This window comes from Mobula hypostoma, chromosome 7, assembly GCF_963921235.1.
Source record: "Mobula hypostoma chromosome 7, sMobHyp1.1, whole genome shotgun sequence".
In the NCBI taxonomy this organism is placed as follows: domain Eukaryota; kingdom Metazoa; phylum Chordata; class Chondrichthyes; order Myliobatiformes; family Myliobatidae; genus Mobula; species Mobula hypostoma.
The window spans coordinates 96,340,083-96,362,241 of NC_086103.1; the positions used below are offsets into that span (position 1 = coordinate 96,340,083).

Sequence of the window (22,159 nt, forward strand, 5' to 3'; positions counted from 1 at the left end):
CAGTGGGTTTACACATGAAGCATCACCTTACCTAGAGGGACAGTTTGGGGCCATGAATGGTGGTGATGGAGGAGATGTATGGGCAGGTGTAATATTTGTCATTCTTGCTGGGATAAGTGACAAGAAGGAGATCAATGGGAAGGGATGATTGACAAGGGATCCCTATAGAAAGCCGAGAGGGGAGTGGGGTAGGAAAAGATGTGCTTGGTAGTCGGATCCTGTATGAGTTGGTGAATGTTGCAGAGAATGATGTGCTGGATATAGAAGTTCATGGGGTAAGTAAGGACAAGAGGAAACTCTCCCTGTTATGATGGTGAGATGTGTGTGAGGGCAGATTGATGGAAATGGACGAGATGTGAGTGAAGGCAACAGTGATGGTGATGGAAGAGAAACTACATTGTTTGAAATCAGAGGACACCTCAGTTGTTCTAGAATGGAAAACCTCATCTTGAGAGCATACGCAGTAGAAAATGACTAGATAAAGTATAGGGCTCCCTCTGGCATTGTCTTCTTTCTGTATATGTCATAGTTTGCCACATTAGTAAAAAGGACATTGAAGAGAGGGGCAGTATCATAGTTTAGATTTGGCTTGTGTGGAGATAAACATTGATGGTGTGTGCAAGCATAGTGGTCTATTTGCTATTTTGTGATTCTAATAATTGAGTAAAAGAGAGGGAAACAGCTTGAATCAAGGCACAGCTGCTTTACAGTTCTCATTTAGTTGCTCTAAACTTGTCAGAGTAGTGTTAGCAAATGTTATTATGTCTCCAAAATTCACTGATGTTTTCTTTAATGGAATGAATTTTGAAGGAAGAATACAATTCATAGTGCATGCAAATTTATCAACTACAGATAGATTTTTGAGCAAAATATGTTTCAATAACTATATTCCTAATATAGGTCTGTCTGTAGACAATCCTTACATCTTCTTATAGTAGGAGAAGTCAATTTGAATGTCTTATTAACTGTTATTTCGGAAAGATGTGAAGATTTTTGAGATATTTAACAACATGAAAAGAAAGTACTTTCAAGTCATCAAATGCATATAATTATTCAAATTCATTAATAGTCAGAGATTTTATACACTCAATGACCACTTTATTAGGAACCTGGTGTAGTTTTCCATTTCCGTAGCTCATCCACTACAAGGTTTGACATGTTTTGCATTCAGAGATGCTCTCCTGCACACCACTGTTGTAATATGTGGTTATTTGAGTTACTATTGCCTTCCTGTTAGCTTGAAACAGTCTGGCCATTCTTCTCTGACCTCTCTCATTAACAAGGCATCTTTGCCCACAGAACTGCCAATCACTGAATATTTTTGCCATTCGCACTATTCTCTGTAAACTCTGTAAACTGTTGTGCATGAAAATCCAAGGATATCAGCAGATTCTGAGGTACTCAAACCACCCCATCAGGCAGCAACTCTCATTTTAGGGGCAAAATCACGTAGACCACATCTTTCCCCATTGTGGTATTTGGTCAGAACAACAACTGAACCTCTTGACCATGTATACATGATTTATGCATTGAGTTGCTCCCTCATGATTTGCAAATTAGATATTTGCATTAAGGAGCAGATGTATAGGTGTATTTAATAATGTGGCCACTGAGTGTGTGTGTATATATATATATATATATATACACACACACAACATATATATATATAATACTAAAAACGTGAGCTGTAGAGTCCATGTAAGTGAGTCTGTGGGTTGTGAAATCAGTTCAGCTTTGAGGTGTGATATTATCCACTCCATTTCAGAAGCCTGATAACTGTCAGGAAGACATTAGGGTGCACTGTCTCGTGACTCTTGATCACGGTGCTCAGCTCATCTACTGCCAGCCTGACACTGGCCATGGGTGGAATGTATACTGCAACCTGGCTGATATCCGAAAATTTCTTCGGCAGGTTAACACCAGATCGCTAGATGTTCCAAGTGGAGCAGGACTGAGACGGAGCCATCACGATAAATTAATCACAAAGTTAATCACCATTAATTGCCTGATTATGTGGCTTGCACTGTTTATATTTTCTCTGTAGATCCTGTGATTTAGCAGTACCAAGAAACAAGAATCTTAAAAGTTGTCTATCTGGTACAACTACCACCTCCATCATACTGCTGAGTGATGTCACTAGCTCATGATCAACACTCTTCATGTGTTTTGCATCCCCCAAGTGCCATAAGTGATGAGTGAAATAGTTCACCATCCATCCTCTAGAATAAGTGAGCAGCATTTTGAGACCCAAGACAGGCAGAGAATAATCTAAGTCTTGGGACCAATTATAACAAAGCCAAGAGTATCCATGTTTGGACAGGCACTGCCTCCATCTACCAGTTGGTTACGCCATAGACAATGTACTTTCTCTGCCTCTATGAACTTGAGACAGCAATGTAAAATTAAAAATTATCACTAGCTTAATAATTTTAAAGTGTGTCTTTATTAGGGCTTTACCACCTGTATATCCAAAATAATTTTTAAAAACATTGGAGCCATTATTTCTGCAACCATCTTTTTCTAAGAAGGCATGAGTGAAACAATTTATTCAGCCCGTTTTTAGAAGTGAGACATTTATACAAAGTAGACATTAATCCAGACAACATTGCATTGTGCTTGTTGTTCCTAATATTCATAAAAACTATGCTTTTCATTTTGTTCATGCTTTGAATGTAGAGAAGTCTTGTGTACAAAGCAGACAGGGAGCAGTGTTTACACCATTTCAAAAGCATACTCTTCAGAGAGTGCATACTGCATAACAAACACCAGACTCCTTTCAATCATGAGACTGAAAACAATTGCAATATGCAATGAAAATCTAGATCAAATCATGTATTAATAGTAATTAAAAATCCATAATTTTAATGTATTTAATATGCTTTTGGTTTATAAAAAACATAAACACGCACCTTTCATAACATAAAGGAGGGTTTGTGAAAGTGAAGCTTTGTTCTTTTCAATTGCTCCTGTTAAATCATATGTCACCTGTTGTGAGACAGAGGATTGAAAACAGGTTCATCAGTTTTTCATTACAAAGGGGCTTTCATAGTTCATATTTGCAAATATTTTCAACATTCTGTTGCTCTATAAACAATAACAAAACAATTCCCTCCAGCAGTAGTAAATACAAACATAATTGAAATCATTATGAGTGAAGACAAGGTTTATTTATTCATGATTACCTTTCTATTTAAGTGGCATTTTCTGTTTCCAGAGTATTTTGTTAGAAATATAATAAAGCTGCCATCAAAAACAACAAACTTTTGAAAATCTTTGAGGCACATGAAGCCAGCAGTGCCAACTGGCCTGTGCCAATTTAGTGCAAGGTCTCTTCATAATGCACCATGGCTTCATGTGGAGTAAAGAAGACTTTGCAGGTGAAAATGTGCACAAAAACCTACCCTCCACTTGCTCAAAGAGGCTATGTGTGCTCAGGGAAGTATTGAGGAGGCAGTAAAGGAGTACAACAAGACAATGGTGGTCAAGTAACATGGGCATTCATGGATGGTGGGAATTGGAGGCATTAAAGAATGACATCATTTGAGGGGAAGGACATTGAGAGAAGGGACATCAAGTATCAGTCATCAGCAGATAGAGATGAATGGGATAGTTGAGACAGGACAAGGAATAGCAGTAAGGGTCAAATCTGAAGCAATCAGGACGTGATTGGATATCAAGACAGGAAGAAACAACAGAAGAGAAGACACTGAGGGTGGAACACACTAGGGGAAGGAAGACAAGAATTCACAGTTGGAAGTCTATTAGGTGTTGGAAATGATGTCGGAATGGGGAGAAATGACTGGATTTGATGATTCAGCAGGGGCATGATGATCAGAGATGTGGTAGTTACCTAATGACATTGACAAGAATATGGGATGGTAGGAGTAAATGGAGTGAATACTATCCAATGTCTTCAGTTTGCACCTTGAAATCCTCACTTACAAATTAGATCAAAATATGATATGGTAAGTTTCAACAAATAGTCAGGGGTGATAGGGTGAAATAGCGGAAGAAATGACACAGGAGGTGGGCAGTAATTTATTAAGAGTACTCTAAGCCTGTTGTTTGTTTAAGCTTAAGTTAGCTTTCTAATAACGTAGGGCACCCCATGTCAGATCCATGGTATAAATCTGAGCTCAGTGTGAACTTCAGGACTCTTTCCACATCCACAGGTAAAAGATTTGTCTCTAGCTCTGGAAGGCTGAACTTCAGAATGTTCAGCTTGAACAAAGATGATGTCATTATGGTCCATGCAGTAAACTAACTTTCATGGATAGCTCAAGAGAGTGCAAGAAGAGAGTGACTGGATGGCAGCCAAATTAATTAAAAGACCATGAAAATAAAATGGTTCTCCAAGGATCTTGCTCCTTTACTAGCATTCAGTTCTGAACACTGATGTGGGACAAGGTTTCTAGGCCAAGGTCTAGACCATAACCGATGAGTGGCTTACCAAGTGTGTAAGAAAGGAAGAGAAAATTCAAAAGAACAATAGTCAAAGGAAAGGAAATAAGCGTTTCTCAGATCAGAGACCAGATTCCAGGATCACACACAAAATGCTGGAGGAACTCAGCAGGCTAGGCAGCACCTAAGGAAAAGAATAAAGAGTCAATGTATTGGGCTGAGACCCTTCAATCAGTACTGGAGAAAAAAGAAATGTCGACTGTTTACTTTTTTCCATCGATGCTGCCTGGCCTACTGAGTTCCTTCAGCATTTTGAGTGTGTTGCTCGGATTTCCAGCATCCGCAGATTTTCTCTTGTTCCTGATTTCAGGATGGTAGGTTGTTTCTCTTGTGCCAGGGTCGAGAATACCACTGAACAGCTGCAGAATATTGTAGAAAAGGAAAGTTAACAATAAAACTAATGTTCCATACTGATATCAATACCATAAACAATGGAATGAGGTCCAACTGGCAGAATTTAAAGAGTCAAGAAGGACATTAAGAAGCATGCCTCAAAACCTAGTAATTGCTAGATTACTCCAAAGCCATCCACTAACAAGAGTAGAAATAGGGTAGTATAGAGAATGGTGCAAAGGGAAAGCTTCAGGTTCTGGTCAGTGAAAAGGCAGAATCAGATAAGTTCCTCTGGAACTCCAGAATGAGGCCAGCAGCAGTATCCCTGAAGGCAGATTTGCCAGTCCTGCTGGGGTGGTTTAAGAGAGCTTGGCAAGAAGAGCATCCATTCAGAAGGGAAGAAAGTAAATTTTAAAACTGCAACTAGAAAATAGGTAGAAATTATACAAGCAAAAGATAATAGATAGAAATTATACAAGCAAAGGCCTGAGCTCATTGCAAGATGAGATGAAGACACTGATAAATGTTAAGTCTACTTACTGAAGTAGCATGGACTGAAAAGGGTTATGATTCAAATTTGTTTGCACATGTACATTGAAACATACAGTGAAATGTGTTGCCCGCATTAACAATCAACATACCCAAGGGGGTACTTAGGCAGCCCGGAAGTATGGCCACACAATCTATACCAACATGGTATACCCACAATGCTCAGCAGAACATCATAGAACACAACAAGCAACTAAATGGCAAGAGCACAATGAGACCGATTCCTCTCTCCCACCCATACACATACACAGTCCCTCAACCCAGGAGAGGCTTCCAGCTCCAGTGGACGGGGACTTGCTTCGAATTCCCCAGTGGGCTCGCAGTGATCCGCAGACTTGGCTCCGGCCAATGGACCTCGACTTCCGGACTTCTGATTCAACCCTCGACATTGATTCCACGACATGCTGATCACTAAATATGAGGCCTTGGACTTGCCAATGACAGAACCCCAAACACTAAACCTTGAGCTGCAGTCTTGTTGATTCATGAATCCGGGGGAACAACTGAGCTTATTCGCCTTGCCTGGAAATACTCTAATCCTGTGACTCACCAAAATCCCACTGAGCTGGGAGGACCCTCATCTGGTCTGACATTCTGGTTTGACATTCAAAGTCCAACCACGGATGTCCCACGCCCTCATCACTGGACCTTTGAATGTGAGATGGCAGCTTGGACTCCAGCCTGACCAGCAATACCCCCACATTTCTGTCTCTAACCTAACCCCTAAATCCCCTTGCTGTCCAGAAAACCATCCTTACAAACCCAAAAAACAACAAAACTAACGACTAAACCTGAGGTGCAACTCAGTGGAAGCATCTTGGATTGATCAGGAATAGGGCATAACCTGGTTGTGCAAGTTTTAGGTGAGATATTGAGGAGGATGAATATTTTAAGGGAAGAATTAATGTGTTGGCTCAAGAAGCAATGACATCTGTGAGAAGGAATGACATGTAGAAGAATCATCATCTGAGGCCGATCATAAACATAAGAGATTCTGGATTCAGTTTTAGGAAATGTGCCAACAGAAGCAATGACATCTGTGAGAAGGAATGACATGTAGAAGAATCATCATCTGAGGCCGATCATAAACATAAGAGATTCTGGATTCAGTTTTAGGAAATGTGCCAACAGAAGGAATGTCAGTGAGTGAGCACATTGGTGAGCTGATCACAAGTGAATTAAATTCAGCATAATTGTGAAATTAGACAACACAGGAATAGACAATCCAGATTGGTGTCAGGAATAATTTACTTGGCTGTGAAGTAGGTGATGTCAAATCCGTGGGGATAAATCAAGAAGCAGATTTAAGAGATTCAAAGTAAACATGTTCCTAGAAAATGAAAGGACAAAACCATGAGATCTAGAGCCCTTAGATAACAAGATGCATGGGGGGTGGGGGAAGACAAGACCATAAAGGGAAGCCTGTGGCAGTATTGAGAACTTAGTATGACAGAAATAGTAAAGGAATATTAGAAGAGTAGTGGTGAAGAGTAGGGAAATTAGGAAAATAAGAGAGTATGAACAATAATTGGAAGGTAAATTTTAAAGAAATTCCATGGAGGACAGGAGGGTAACTAAGAAAACAATTCACTTAGGAATGAATAGGTAACACACTTTGGTGGAAGAGAGAGTAGATAGGATACAAAATTAATACTGTAACCAGCACAAAGGAGAAAGATGTTGGCTTTGTAGTTATGGAGAAAATATGTGAAATCTTGAATGGGTTATGCACAATAAAAGAGTAAACAGAGGAGTTCCTTTTTTTTGACATGAAAATTGAGTCCTCAAATCAGGCAAATAATTCATGGTAGACATGGCTGCAGTGATCCTTGGCATAAAAAATCTTCCTGTTTACAACAGGCTCTGCAGACATGCTACCAATTTGTTATTATATAAATCTCAAATACATTAGAAGAATAAGTGAACAGGTTTTCTCCCAGATCAGTATCTCAGTTGTAATCACACTCAGTCAGCTCCATAGAGTCCATAGAATCATAGAGCAAAACAGAACAGGTACCTGCTCTTCAGCTTAGTGAGTTCTATGCTCATTCGTTAGTCCCAATTTCCTGTAAGCCCCATCCTTCCATGTACCTACCCAAGAGTTTCTTTCTTAAATAGTACTTGTTGAACCTTCCTCCACCACTTTCTCTGGTTGCTCACTTCATATACAGACAATCCTCTACGTGAAAAAACTACCCTACATATCTCGTCTTAAATCTTTCCCCTCACCGACCGACTTACGTTGCTCCTCCTATACAGTACTCAGTGCCCTGACTGCTGAACCACTCTGTCTACCTGTAATGCTGCTTTCAATGAGTATGTACTTGTACACCAAGGTCCCTCTGTTCTATTGCACTCCATTGAGCCCCACCATTCATGTTATACAGTATGTGGTCTGTCTTTCTAAAATGCATCAGCTCATATTTGTCCATATTGAAATCTATTTGCCACTCTTTGGCCCACTTTCATAACTGATCAAGTTCCCCTGTAATCTGCAAAATCCTTCTTTGCTGTCAAGAGCACCTCCTAATTTCATGTGAAGTTACTTCTACAGAAAGATAAATACGTCAGCAGTGAAACCTTTCCCAGGGTGATACACTCTTCCCCCCACCAAAATTGGCCATGTCCCCATGATGTTGAGATAATTTGTCACCCCTTCATACAAAGCACAAAGTCCAACCCAGGTGTACATGGCAGTGACATATCTTACCAAGGGGATGGGTGCCAGACTCTATTCCCCAGGTGCGACCTAGCCCAGTCTGTCAGGGGTCTCCTGACTCTTTAGGACCTCCTTACCCCATCATCTATTTCTTCAGCTTCAGATACTCCCTGTCTACCTGGGGAGGCCCCTGCCTGTCCATTCCTCATGCTCCCTGACAACTTAGGTCCCCTCGTCATTTGGCTGAGCTCACCTTCATGCCCAGTTACTTTTGAGTCCAGTTTCCCGTAATTTTCTAACCACAAACCTGCCCATCCACTACTAGTTCCCCCCATTTCAACTGCCTCAGCGTGAGGAGGGTTGGGAATCTTTTCATCGATTATTGGGGAGTTTGCGAAGGGTAGCATATACCACCCCCCCATTTCCTCATCCTCTGAGTCTGTATTACATTCAGTAGTGAGATCTGGTCTAGTCCTTCCTGCTGCTTGTCCTTCGGTTCCTCCACGTTGCCGCAGAGTCCTCTTACTAGGTGTAGGATCCAGGTCAGGCTCTGGGTCAACATGTATCTCTTGTCTCAGAGCCAGAAGGTGGTTCCATTCCCATCCTCTGTTTTCACCCGGAAAACTGGTACGTATGGCATCTGACTCTGCACTACATAGGGTGGAGCTGCCCAGCAGTCAGCCAACTTATGCTTCCCAGGTAACTCCAAGTTCCATATGAGGACCCGGTCTCCCGGCAGGAGTTGGGAGAATCTCACCTTTTGATCATACCTCCTCTAATTTCCTTGATTCTGCTTGGGAGCCACAACCCCAACTATAAACCCCATTTCCAGAAAAGTTGGGATATTTTCCAAAATGCAATAAAAACAAAAATTTGTGATATGTTAATTCATGTGAATCTTTATTTAACTGACAAAAGTACAAAGAAAAGATTTTCAATAGTTTTACTGACCAACTTAGTTGTATTTTGTAAATATACACAAATTTAGAATTTGATGGCTGCAACACACTCAACAAAAGTTGCGACAGAGTTAAAATAAGTTTGAAAAGTGCACAGAATATTCAAGTAACACCGGTTTGGAAGACTCCACATTAAGCAGGCTAATTGGTAGCAGGTGAGGTATCATGACTGGGTATAAAAGTAGCGTCCATCAAAGGCTCAGTCTTTGCAAGCAAGGATGGGTCATGGCTCACCCCTTTGCGACAAAATTCGTGAGAGAATTGTTAGTCAGTTCAAAAGGAACATTTCTCAGCGCAAGTTTGCAGAGATTGTAGGTCTTTCAACAGCTACAGTACATAATATTGTGAAAAGATTCAGAGAATTCAGAGACATCTCATTGCGTAAAGGGCAAGGTCGGAAACCACTGTTGAATGCGCGTGATCTTCGAGCCTTCAGGTGGCACTGCCTAAGAAACTGTCATGCAACTGTGACAATTATAGCCACCTGGGCTCGGGAGTACTTCGGAAAACCATTGTCACTCAACACAGTCCGTCGTTGCATCCAGAAATGCAACTTGAAACTGTATTACGCAAGGAGGAAGCCATACATCAACTCTATGCAGAAACGCCGGCGAGTTCTCTGGGCCTGAGCTCATCTCAGATGGACCGAAAGACTGTGGAACCGTGTGCTGTGGTCAGATGAGTCCACATTTCAGCTAGTTTTGGGAAAAAAACGGGCATCGAGTTCTCCGTGCCAAAGATGAAAACGACCATCCAAATTTGGTATCAGCGAAAGGTGCAAAAGCCAGCATCTGTGATGGTATGGGGGTGCATCAGTGCCCACGGCATGGGTGAGTTGCATGTATGTGAAGGTACCATTGACTCTGAGACGTATATTAGGATATTAGAGAGACATACGTTGCCATCAAGGCGACATCTCTTCCCGGGACGTCCATGCTTATTTCAGCAGGACAATGCCAGACCACATTCTGCATGGGCTACAACAGCGTGGCTTTGTAGACACAGAGTGCGTGTGCTTGACTGGCCTGCTGCCAGTCCAGATCCATCTCCTATTGAAAATGTATGGCACATCATGAAGAGGAGAATCAGACAACGGAGACCACGGACTGTTGAGCAGCTGAAGTCTTATATCAAGCAAGAATGGACATAATTTCCAATTGCAAATGTACTACAATTAGCATCCTCAGTTCCAAAACGATTAAAAAGTGTTATCAAAGGGAAAGGTGATGTAACACAATGGTAAACATGCCACTGTCCCAACTTTTGTTGAGTGTGTTGCAGCCATCAAATTCTAAATTTGTGTATGTTTACAAAATACAATTAAGTTGGTCAGTAAACTATTGAAAATCTTTTCTTTGTACTTAAATAAAGGTTCACATGAATTAACATATCACAGATTTTTGTTTTTATTGCATTTTGGAAAATATCCCAACTTTTCTGGAAACGGGGTTTGTAATTTATAAGCCTTTTTCAGCTCCCTTCTCATATCAGACACATACTTCAGATTAGTCTTCGGTGGTAAGTCACCTTCGTTAGTCCCAAAACAAAGGTCAACAGGCAACCTTGTCCCATGCCCAAGCATCAGATGATATGGCGAGTACCTGGTAGCTTCATTTCGTGTACTGTTGTAGCAGTGGACCAGATGTCGAATAGGTTGACTCCACTTGTTCTTCTTGCTGATTTCCAAGGTCCAATTGAACTTCTCGGGCTGGGGATCACCTTGCGGGTGATAAGGCATAGTCCTCAACTTCTCGATTCCGAGCACGCTCAGTAACTCATGGAAGAGCCTACTCTTGAAATCCTGTCTCTGAACGCTATGTATCCACCCCTGGGGAGGCCACAATAAATGAAATACTTCTTCCATAGCACTTTGGCCAGAGTGGACACCCTCTGATCCTTGGTAGGGAAGGCTAGTGTGTATCTGGTGTAGTGATCCATAATGACCAAGACACTCGCCATGTTGCTGGCATCAGGCTCTATTGATAGGAAATCCATACACACCAGGTCAAGGTGCCCCGCACACTGAAGGTGGGACAACGGAGCAGTCCTCGTAAGCCGTGTCTTCCTCCGTATATATCAAATGCATGACTTGCAATACTCTTCGGCCTCTGGCTTCATTTGGGGCCAGTAGAACTGATCACTGAGCAATCCATAGGTTTTGTCACCCCCTCCCCCCCAAAATGAACCGAATCATCATGCAGTGACCTCAAGATAATCCTCCAATACTTCCCAGGCAGAACCAGCTGGGAACGCTGAGGCCTGTTTGGAGGTGACATGACCCGGTATAAAATCTGGTTTCTCAACTCCAGTCTGGGCCATTCTCTCAGTAGTAGAGACACTGCAGAGTGTTTCATCTTGTCTGCTTGAGCCATGTCCCCTTTTGCACCACTGACCAAACAAAATCAATGCATGGGTCATCTCGCTGAGCGGCTGCCACTTCCCCCGGGACCCAATTCAGGCAACGGCTTTGTCTTCAGAGCAGTCAGATTGCAGTAAGCCTGTGGAATGGCTCCATCAGAAACTCCCAAATGAACCACTGTTCGATTCTGCCCTTGCCTTTCCTTTGCCTTTCCTCTGCCTTCCCCGTGATGGAAAACTGGCACATGGCTTTGACTCCAGGGGCAGGAAGGCTCTCCCACTCTCTGCCCCGTCCAGCCCTTCATGCGCACGTCAGGACAACACATCAGCATCAATGTCCCTACTTCCCGGCTAGTACTTCAGGCTGAAATCATAGGCAGACAACGCCGCCAGCCACTGATGGTCTGTGGCATCCAGTTTCACTGAGGTCAGGATAGAAGTTAATGGGTTGTCGTCCGTCCTCACCTTAAACTTGACCCCATACCTTACCTTATCCACCACAGCCCATTTCAATGCCAGGAACTCCCATTTGTGTGTGGGGTGGTTTTGCACAGAGGGTGACGGACTCTGGCTGACAAACGTGACGGGTCTCAACCCTGTGCCCTGATCCTGATACAGGCCAACCCCTAAGACCTCTCTGCTGGCATCCATATGCAGTACATATGGCAATCAGGGGTCTGCAAAAGCCAGCACAGGTGCTTTCATCAGCAGCTGCTCCAGCACCTAAAAGGCATCTTCGCATTTCATATCCATCTTGCTCCAAAAAGCTCTGAAGGGCTAAGATAATCTTTACCATCCTCTACTTTCGTCCTCCTCCCTTTCTTCCCCAAGGGAGTGTAACCACACAGAAGCTGATTAAAAGGGTTACTCACTTTAGTGTAATCCTTCATGAAACTCTGATAGTGCCCACATAATCCAAGGAACAAGCACAGGGCGCTCACAGTCTGGGGCCTTGGCATGTGGTCACTGCCTCTATCTTAGATGGATCCGTAGCTACTCCAATGTGAGACTATGTGCCCTACACAGTTGACAGATATCTTGCAGAGCTGGCGCTTGTATAGGGAAAGTTTTAACACTTCAGCTTTCAGGCGGTCCAGCTTAGCTTCAGTAGCTTAGCTTCATGTTCCTCCAAAGGTGGACCCGAACACTATGAGATCATCCAGATACACCAATACCTCAAGCAAGTTCATATCCCTTACTGTCTTCTCCATGACCTGCTGGAAGGTTGCAGGTGCTCCCGATATGCCCTGGGGCATCCTTTTGAACTGGAGGAATCCCAGTGGACATATGAATGCCATCTCTCTTTGTCAGCCTCACTCATGGGGATCTGGTAATACCCACTCCTCAAGTCCAGCACACTGAACCATTTTGCATCACTCAGGCAAGCCAGTGTATCCTTGATTCTTGGGACCGTATGCCTGTTCAGAGTCCAATAGTCCACACTCATCCATACCTTCCCATTCGTCTTCCTGGCCACTACTATTGGAGACACATAGGGGCTTCTGGACTCAGTGATGATCCCAGCCTCCTTCAGCTTCTGCAGATGATGCCAAATGTATTCAAACTCCTCGTCCAATCTCCAGGTATTGGGGAGTCTTCAAAGTTGAATAACTCAGTAGTCAACTTTCCCTTTTTCACAGAGCTTCTCCCAAACTTGTCTCACAGGGACACCAGATATTACCATCACTGGAAAGATGTGCGCCATTGGTATCCCCTGCCTGACGGCGACCTCCCTTTCTGAAGTGTTCCTGACAATCACTGTCATCCTGTTCACCTGTACAATAGATGGCTTCTGCAGTTCTGGCCTCACCAGTACCCCAGCAGGTAAATGTGATTCCTCTTCATGGTCTTTCGAGCATCCACCAAGAGGGCCTCGGCATCAGGCATTCAGGAAATTTGGGGGTTTCCTGTCACGCTAGCTATTTCCCAATACCTTAACATTACTGGTTTTGACTGGGTGAACCACACAGTCCCTTGCTTATGCTCATCATCCAGCCCAATGCGGCCACATACTTCCTCAAAAGCATCTCGGAACACAGGATGAATAACAATGTTCTCAGAAAGCTCTCTCCAGTTTTCTCCTTGCAGGCTCCCACTAGCCTCCTCTCAATAGGACCATTTGACTCCACAAGAATTGAAGCTTGGCCCTTCTCGAATGGATCTGGACAAACAAACAATAATGTATCAAGAACCCCAAGGCATTCTACAAGAATGTGAAGAGCAAGAGGAAAAGACGTGAGAGAATCGGACCAATCAAGTGTGACAGTGGAAAAGTGTGTATGGAACCGGAGGAGATAGCGGAGGTACTTAATGAATACTTTGCTTCAGTATTCATGACGGAAAAGGATCTTGGTGATTGTAGGGATGACTTACAACGGACTGAAAAGCTTGAACATAGAACATAGTATAGTACAGCACATTACAGGCCCTTCGGCCCACAATGTTGTGCCGACCCTCAAGCATATTGACATATGAAAGAGCATAAAATTTTGAGCATATAAAGATTAAGAAAGAGGGTGTGCTGGAGCTTTTAGAAAGCATCAAGTTGGTTAAGTCTCTGGGACCAGACGAGATGTACCCCGGGCTACTGTGGGAGGCGAGGGAGGAGATTGCTGAGCCTCTGGCAATGATCTTCGTATCATCAATGGGGACCGGGGAGGTTCCGGAGGATTGGAGGGTTGCAGATGTTGTTCCCTTGTTCAGGAAAGGGAGTAGATATTACCCAGGAAGTTATAGACCAGTGAGTCCTACTTCAGTGGTTGGTAAGCTGATGGAAAAGATCCTGAGAGGCAGGATTTATGAACACTCACAACACGCTGGAGGAACTCAGCAGGTCGGGCAGCATCAGTGGAAAAGATCGGTCGACATTTCGGGCCGGAACCCTTCGTCAGGACTGTAGGGAGAGGGGGCAGAGGCCCTATAACGAAGGTGGGGGGAGGGTGGGAAGGAGAAGGCTGGTAGGTTCCAGGAGAAAAAACAGTAAGGGGAAAGATAAAGGGTGGGGGAAGGGAGGCAGGGAGGTGATAGGCAGGAAAGGTGAAGAAAGAATAAGGGAAAAAACAATGGATAGTAGAAGGAGGTGGAACCAAGAGGGAGGAGGTAGGCAGCTGGGGGAGGGGGCAGAGTGACATAGGGATAGGGGAAGGGAGGGGGAGGGATTTATGAACATTTGGAGAGGCACAATACGATTAAGAATAATCAGCATGGCTTTGTCAAAGGCAGGTTGTGCCTTATGAGGCTGATTGAATTTTTTTGAGGATGTGATTAAGCACATTGATGAACGTAGAGCAATAGATGTAGTGTATTTGGATTTCAGCAAGGCATTTGATAAGGTACCCCCTGCAAGGCTTATTGAAAAAGTAAGGATGCATGGGATCCAAGGGGACCTTGCTTTATGGATCCAGAATTGGCTTGCTCACAGAATGCAAGTGGTTTTAGACAGGTTATATTCTGTATGGAGGTCAGTGACCTGTGGTGTGCCTCAAGGATCTGTTCTGGGACCCTTCGTCTTCGTGATTTTTATAAATGACCTGGATGAGGAAGTGGAACGATGGGTTCGTAAATTTGCTGCTGACACTACGGTTGGGGGTGTTGTGAATAGTGTGGAGGGCTGTCAAGAAGTTACAGCAGGACATCGATAGGATGCAAAAATGGGCTGATAAGCGGTAGATGGAGTTCAAGTCAGATAAGTCTGAGGTGGTTCATTTTGGTAGGTAAAATATGATGGCAGAATATAGCATTAATGGTAAGACTCTTGGCAGTGTGGAGGATCAAAAGGATCTTGGGTTCCGAGTTCATAGGACACTCAAAGCTGCTGCTCAGGTTGACTCTGTTACCCTATCCGTCATTTATTTATATACACACATTCTTTCTCTCTCTCTCCTTTTTCTCCCTCTATCCCTCTGACTATACCCCTTGCCCATCCTCTGGGTTTTTCGCCCCTCCCCCTTTTCCTTCTCCCTGGGCTTCCTGTCCCATGATCCTCTCATATCCCTTTTGCCTATCAACTGTAAAGCTCTTGGCTCCATCCCTCCCCCTCCTGTCTTCTACTATCATTTTGGATCTCACCCTCCCCCTCCCCCTCCCACTTCAAATCTCTTACTAGTTCTTCCTTTAGTTAGTCTGACGAAGGGTCTCATCCCGAAACGTCGACTGTACCGCTTCCTAGAGATGCTGCCTGGCCTGCTGCGTTCACCAGCAACTTTGATGTGTGTTGCTTACAAGGATGTTGCCTGGATTGGGGAGCATGCCTTATGAGAATAGGTTGAGTGAACTCGGCCTTTTCTCCTTGGAGTGTTGGAGCATGAGAGGCGACTTGATAGAGGTGTATAAGATGATGAGAGGCATTGATCGTGTGGATAGTCAGAGGCTTTTTCCTAGAGCTGAAATGGCTAACATGAGAGGGCACAGTTTTAAGATGCTTGGAAGCAGGTACTGAGGAGATATCAGCGGTAAAATTTTTACGCAAAGTGGTGAGTGCGTGAAATATTCTGCCAGCAACAGTGGTGGAGGCAGATACGATAGGGTATTTTAAGAGACTCCTGGGTAGGTACCTAGAGCTTGGAAAATAGAGGGCTATGAGTAAACCTAGGTAGTTTCTAAAGTAAGTACATATTTGGCACAGCATTGTGGGCCAAAGGGCCTGTATTGTGCTGTAGTTTTTCTATGACCACAGCTACTCTCACATTTGCCTCTGAAAACTTCAGCTTCAATGACAAGTAACTATCATACAGGTAGTCACCCGTGTTAAGTCCCCAGATCTCTAGTACACTGTGTGGTGTCATTTGTAAATGTGTCAAATACCAGTTGTAAAATGAACAGTACAGCAGAGTAACTTAAGAGCCTGTGTCAAGTAAGGCTCTAGCATAAATACCCTCAATCCATAGTGATACACTGGAGCTTGGCCCCACTTCAAAGCCTTCAGGAACAGGGTTTTTTGTTTTAGAGAGCACACACAAAAAATGTTGGTGAATGCTGCGTTCACCAGCATTTTTTATGTTGTCTTGCTTGAATTTCAAGCATCTGCAGATTTCCTCGTGTCTGTGTTTTTGTTTTAGGGTGTTGCTTGATATATTGATTGGAACGTATTGCTCCCGAGATGCCAGGCCATTCCCTCACTGGGTCTCTTCTAAGTTTCCCAATATCTCCCTCCACTTAGGTACCCGAGTGCTCACTCTCCGAAGGTTTCACACTCTGGCTGGCTTTCACACTCCTGCCTGAATTGTCCCTCTTCCCCAGACAATACCAGTCGCCACCCTTCTTGCGGAACCCCAGCCGCTAGCAGCTCTCTGCTCCTCAGTGGGTCCGAATCCCTGTCGGCTTTGTCATGCAGGGTAGACTTACCTGCTGATAACAACCAGGACATCTCAGTTCTAAACTTGCCCTGAGCTCCTTTAACACCCTGAGGGGAGGCTATCGGGTCAGCAAAGATGTCTACTACCAAGAACTGTACCCTGATGATGGAGGCCTCCCGCACCTCTGTTGCATTCTCCTCCTCTCTTACTTCTCTGATCAGTTTGAGAAACAGTGGGGTTCGGAGACCCCAAGCGAGCATGTCCTGTGATTGTGGGCCTTTCACCACTTAGTCCGTTCTTAACTCCTTAATCTCGGGATTACTGCCTGTGCCACGCGACAGTGAGAGTAGGAATGCGATGAGGTGGAGGATAAATGCGTGGCTGAGGGATTGGAACAGGGGGCAGGGATTCAAGTTTTTGGATCATTGGGACCTCTTTTGGCGCAGGCGTGACCTGTACAAAAAGGACGGGTTACACTTGAATCCTCGGGGGACCAATATCCTGGCAGGGACATTAGCGAGGGCTACTGAGGTGACTTTAAACTAGAATGGTTGTGGGGTGGGAATCAAATTAAAGAGGCTAGGCGAGAGGAGGTTAGTTCATAACAGGGGGATGGGAACCAGTGCAGAGAGACAGAAGGGTGTAAAGTGAGGGTCGAAGCAAAAAGTAGTAAGGAGAAAAGTAAAAGTGGCAGGCCGACAAATCCAGGGCAAGCATCAAAAAGGGCCACTTTTCAACATAATTGTATAAGGGCAAAGAGAATTGTAAAAGAGCACCTGAAGGCTTTGTGAGTCAGTGCCAGGAGCATTTGTAATAAGGTGGATGAATTGAAAGTGCAGATTGTTATTAATGATTATGATATAGTTGGGATCACAGAGACATGGCTCCAGGGTGACCAAGGATGGGAGCTCAATGTTCAGGGATATTCAATATTCAGGAGGGATAGACATGAAAGAAAAGGAGGTGGGATGGCGTTGCTGGTTAAAGAGGAGATTAACGCATTAGAAAGGAAGGACATAAACCGGGAAGATGTGAAATCGATATGGGTAGAGCTGCATAACACTAAGGGGCAGAAAACGCTGGTGGGAGTTGTGTACAGGCCACCTAACAGTAGTAGTGAGGTCGGGGATGGTATTAAACAGGAAATTAGACATGTGTGCAATAAAGGAACAGCAGTTATAATGGGTGACTTCAATCTACATGTAGATTGGGTGAACCAAATTGGTAAAGGTGCTGAGGAAGAGGATTTCTTGGAATGTATGCGGGATGGTTTTTTGAACCAACATGTCGAGGAACCAACTAGAGAGCAGGCTATTCTAGACTGGGTTTTGAGCAATGAGGAAGGGTTAATTAGCAATCTTGTCGTGAGAGGCCCCTTGGGTAGAAGTGACCATAATATGGTGGAATTCTTTATTAAGATGGAGAGTGACATAGTTAATTCAGAAACAAAGGTTCTGAACTTAAAGAGGGGTAACTTTGAAGGTATGAGACGTGAATTAGCTAAGATTGACTGACAAATGACACTTAAAGGATTGATGCTAATGTAACCCCACTTTTTAGAAAAGGAGGGAGAGAGAAACCGGGGAATTATAGACCGGTTAGCCTAACGTTGGTGGTGGGGAAACTGCTGGAGTCAGTTATCAAAGATGTGATAACAGCACATTTGGAAAGCGGTGAAATCTTCGGACAAAGTCAGCATGGATTTGTGAAAGGAAAATCATGTCTGACGAATCTCATAGAATTTTTTGAGGATGTAACTAGTAGAGTGGATAGGGGAGAACCAGTGGATGTGGTATATTTGGATTTTCAAAAGGCTTTTGACAAGGTCCCACACAGGAGATTAGTGTGCAAACTTAAAGCACATGGTATTGGGGGTAAGGTATTGATGTGGATAGAGAATTGGTTAGCAGACAGGAAACAAAGAGTGGGAATAAACGGGACCTTTTCAGAATGGCAGGCAGTGACTAGTGGGGTACCGCAAGGCTCAGTGCTGGGACCCCAGTTATTTACAATATATATTAATGACTTGGATGAGGGAATTAAATGCAGCATCTCCAAGTTTGTGGATGACACGAAGCTGGGCGGCAGTGTTAGCTGTGAGGAGGATGCTAAGAGGACGCAGGGTGACTTGGATAGGTTGGGTGAGTGGGCAAATTCATGGCAGATGCAATTTAATGTGGATAAATGTGAAGTTATCCACTTTGGTGGCAAAAATATGAAAACAGATTATTATCTGAATGGTGGCCGATTAGGAAAAGGGGAGGTGGAACGAAACCTGGGTGTCATTATACACCAGTCATTGAAAGTGGGCGTGCAGGTACAGCAGGCGGTGAAAAAGACGAGTGGTATGCTGGCATTTATAACAAGAGAATTCGAGTACAGGAGCAGGGAGGTACTACTGCAGTTGTACAAGGCCTTGGTGAGACCACACCTGGAGTATTGTGTGCAGTTTTGGTCCCCTAATCTGAGGAAAGACATCCTTGCCGTAGAGGGAGTACAAAGAAGGTTCACCAGATTGATTCCTGGGATGGCAGGACTTTCATATGAAGAAAGACTGGATGAACTAGGCTTGTACTCGTTGGAATTTAGAAGATTGAGGGGGGATCTGATTGAAACGTATAAAATCCTAAAGGGATTGGACAGGCTAGATGCAGGAAGATTGTTCCCGATGTTGGGGAAGCCCAGAACGAGGGGTCACAGTTTGAGAATAAAGGCGAAGCCTTTTAGGACCGAGATTAGGAAAAACTTCTTCACACAGAGAGTGGTGAATCTGTGGAATTCTCTGCCACAGGAAACAGTTGAGGCCAGTTCATTGGCTATAATTAAGAGGGAGTTAGATATGGCCCTTGTGGCTTGGGGGATCAGAGGGTATGGAGGGAAGGCTGGTGCAGGGTTCTGAGTTGGATGATCAGCCATGATCATAATAAATGGCGGTGCAGGCTCGAAGGGCCGAATAGCCTACTACTGCACCCATTTTCTATGTTTTCTATGTTTTCTATGTTTAACTGATTCACCTCAGCCATTTGAATGGCCCCTCTACACCACAAGCAACTCAACTGCTTCTCTGGCCAAAAAATGTAGCTGGATAATTTCTCTCCCTTCTCCTAAAACATATTCTGAAACCCCATCATAGTTCCATTGGGCTTCCTGTCATGCCAAAAACATTTTCTTGCGCTTGCATGTAGGCCACAGAAGGAGCAAAGGGGTTCTGTGCCCTTAAGGATCTCGCTATATCATCAGCCAGCCCCCTCAGCCTCTCTACCAGTCGCTGTCTTTTCACGTCATCAGAGCATTGCCTCTCATCCAGCATCTGAGAGGTCTGTTCCTCCCAAGTCTCATCCCCATCGGGGGTGGGTGTTATTCCCAAGAACATCCTGAGCCTACAATAACTGGGACTCTCTACCTGTGCACTGGGCTATTTATTCACCAGGGAGGTAAGGGCCACTACCAACTCAGAATGCTCACCCCCCCCACTGGAGGACTCATTAGACCTACCACATCAAACCACTCCTTCCCCTCGCTCCGCAGAAATGAAAGCAATCTGTCTTTAAAGTCAGTGCCCCCAAATACGGGAAATTCGGCTTCTGATTCACCATGCTCGCCTGTACTCCCCTCCTCTCAGAAAGTATGGACAGCCCACTGCACGCCCTCTCCCGGGGCCCAGTAGTGCCAGGCAGTACCACTGCCATTATGTCAGCGCTGGTCTGAACTTAAACAAAGTCTTTGCCCGTCATTTTGTCAAACCTCCACTCCACGATTGTAACTGTTCCTAATGCTTTAACGGTACTTAAAGTCCTAATCAACAATTCGCCGGGGCTACGAATGTCCACCCCACTCAATACACACACATTTGTTACCGGTAACCCCGTGGATTCACACCACTGCTCAACCCCTGCAGCGTCCATACCCATGTATCTTAATCACTTTACTGGACAATAGTTTAACACAGGGCTAAACACACAACCCACTGGATAGATGCTCCAGGCAATCACACAGCATCCAAAGAAATTGATCGAGTGATGCCTCCCCACAAATGAAACCTCTCTGCTTTCCTTGGCTGATTAAGTCTAGGGAATACACAGTCCAGTCCTGGAGATGTGAGTGCAACTGAGCGATATTCTTTGAGGCAGCTCACCCTACTCTTCTTGGGTAATGATATGATTGTCACCCCTTTGAAGCAGGTGGAAACCTCAGTCTGCAACAGTAGAGAGATTGAAGATGTCCTTGAACACTCCAGTTAGTTGGTTGACACAGGTTTTCAATGCCAACCAGGTACGCTACCAGGGTCTGACTCCCTGGCTTGTCCAAAGAAGATAGAGGGTAGTGATCAAAGGGACTTATTCTTGCTGAAGGTCTGTCTTTAGTGGTGTTCCACAGAGATCCATAGTGGGACTTCTGCTATTTGTGATTTATATAAATGACCTGGACGAAAATGTAGATGATGTATGAGTGAGTTTGTAGATGATTCAAAGATTGGTGGTATTGTGAATAGTGTAGAGTACAGTGGGACATAGGTCAGTTACAGATATTGGTGGAGAAATGGCAAATGGAGTTTAACACAGCCAAATGTGAAGTGTTGCATTTTGGTAGGTCAAATATAAAGAGAAAGTATACTGTTGAGGAAAGACCCTTCACAGTGTTGATGAGCAGAGGGGTCTTGAGTTCCAAGTACATAGCTGCCGCGGCTACTGTGCGATCGAGAATTTCTGGAGGGGAAGGCCCCAAATCCTCGGCTTTGCCTATTGCTTGGAAGCCGGGGCCAGGGTCGAAGCACTTGGCAGAGATGATGCTCAGTGCTCGGTGTTGGAGGGCTGGTCGGAGGCTCGAAGTTTTCGAACGGACTCAAGAATCAGCTGTGGTCAGGTGCTTCCAGGGTGATGCATTGGCAAGTTTGCAGCGCTGGAGTTTCATGGCAGGGAGAGTTTTCTTCCTTCTACCGTTTGCGTGAGATGATGGGACTTTCGAGAGACTTTGAGACTTTTTCTTACCATGCCCATGGTCTGTTCTTTATCAAATTACAGTATTGCTTTGCACTGTTGTAACTATATGTTATAATTATGTGGTTTTTGTAAGTTTTTCAATCTTGGTTTGTCTTGTGTTTCTGTGATATCGTACTGGAGGAACATTGTATCATTGCTTGCATTACTAAATGATAATAAAAGAGGACTGTGTGTCCTCATAATCTAATCTAATCTAATCTAGCTCCCTGAAAGTATCTGTCAGGTTGAAAGGACGGCATATAGCATGTTTGCCTTTATTCGTCGAGGCACTGAGTTCAAAAGTCAGGAAGTTATTGCCTACAGTTCTGGTCGCCCCATTATAGGAAGGATGTGGAGCATATTCGGAGAGGGTGCAGAAGAGGTTTATCGGGATACTGCCTGGATTAGAGGGTATGTGCTATAACGAGTGATTGGACAAACTTCGGTTGTTTTCCCTGGAGTGGTGGAGACTGAAGGGAGCTCTGATAGAGGTTTATAAGATTATGAAAGGCAGAGGTAGAGTAGACAGAGATTATCTTTTTCCCAGATTAAAATGCCTAATATTGG

General features: G+C 44.1%; 1 protein-coding gene across 5 annotated transcripts in view; it reads right to left on the reverse strand.

The window, feature by feature from the left end:
* Positions 1–22,159, reverse strand: part of myo16 (myosin XVI) — a 675,445-nt gene that overhangs the window by 186,936 nt on the left and 466,350 nt on the right. For all 5 annotated transcript variants that reach the window (XM_063053735.1, XM_063053734.1, XM_063053733.1 and 2 more), the window contains one exon: positions 2,910–2,985. In XM_063053735.1, coding sequence (XP_062909805.1) covers positions 2,910–2,985 — 76 coding nt within the window. The remainder of the gene's footprint in view (positions 1–2,909; positions 2,986–22,159) is intronic.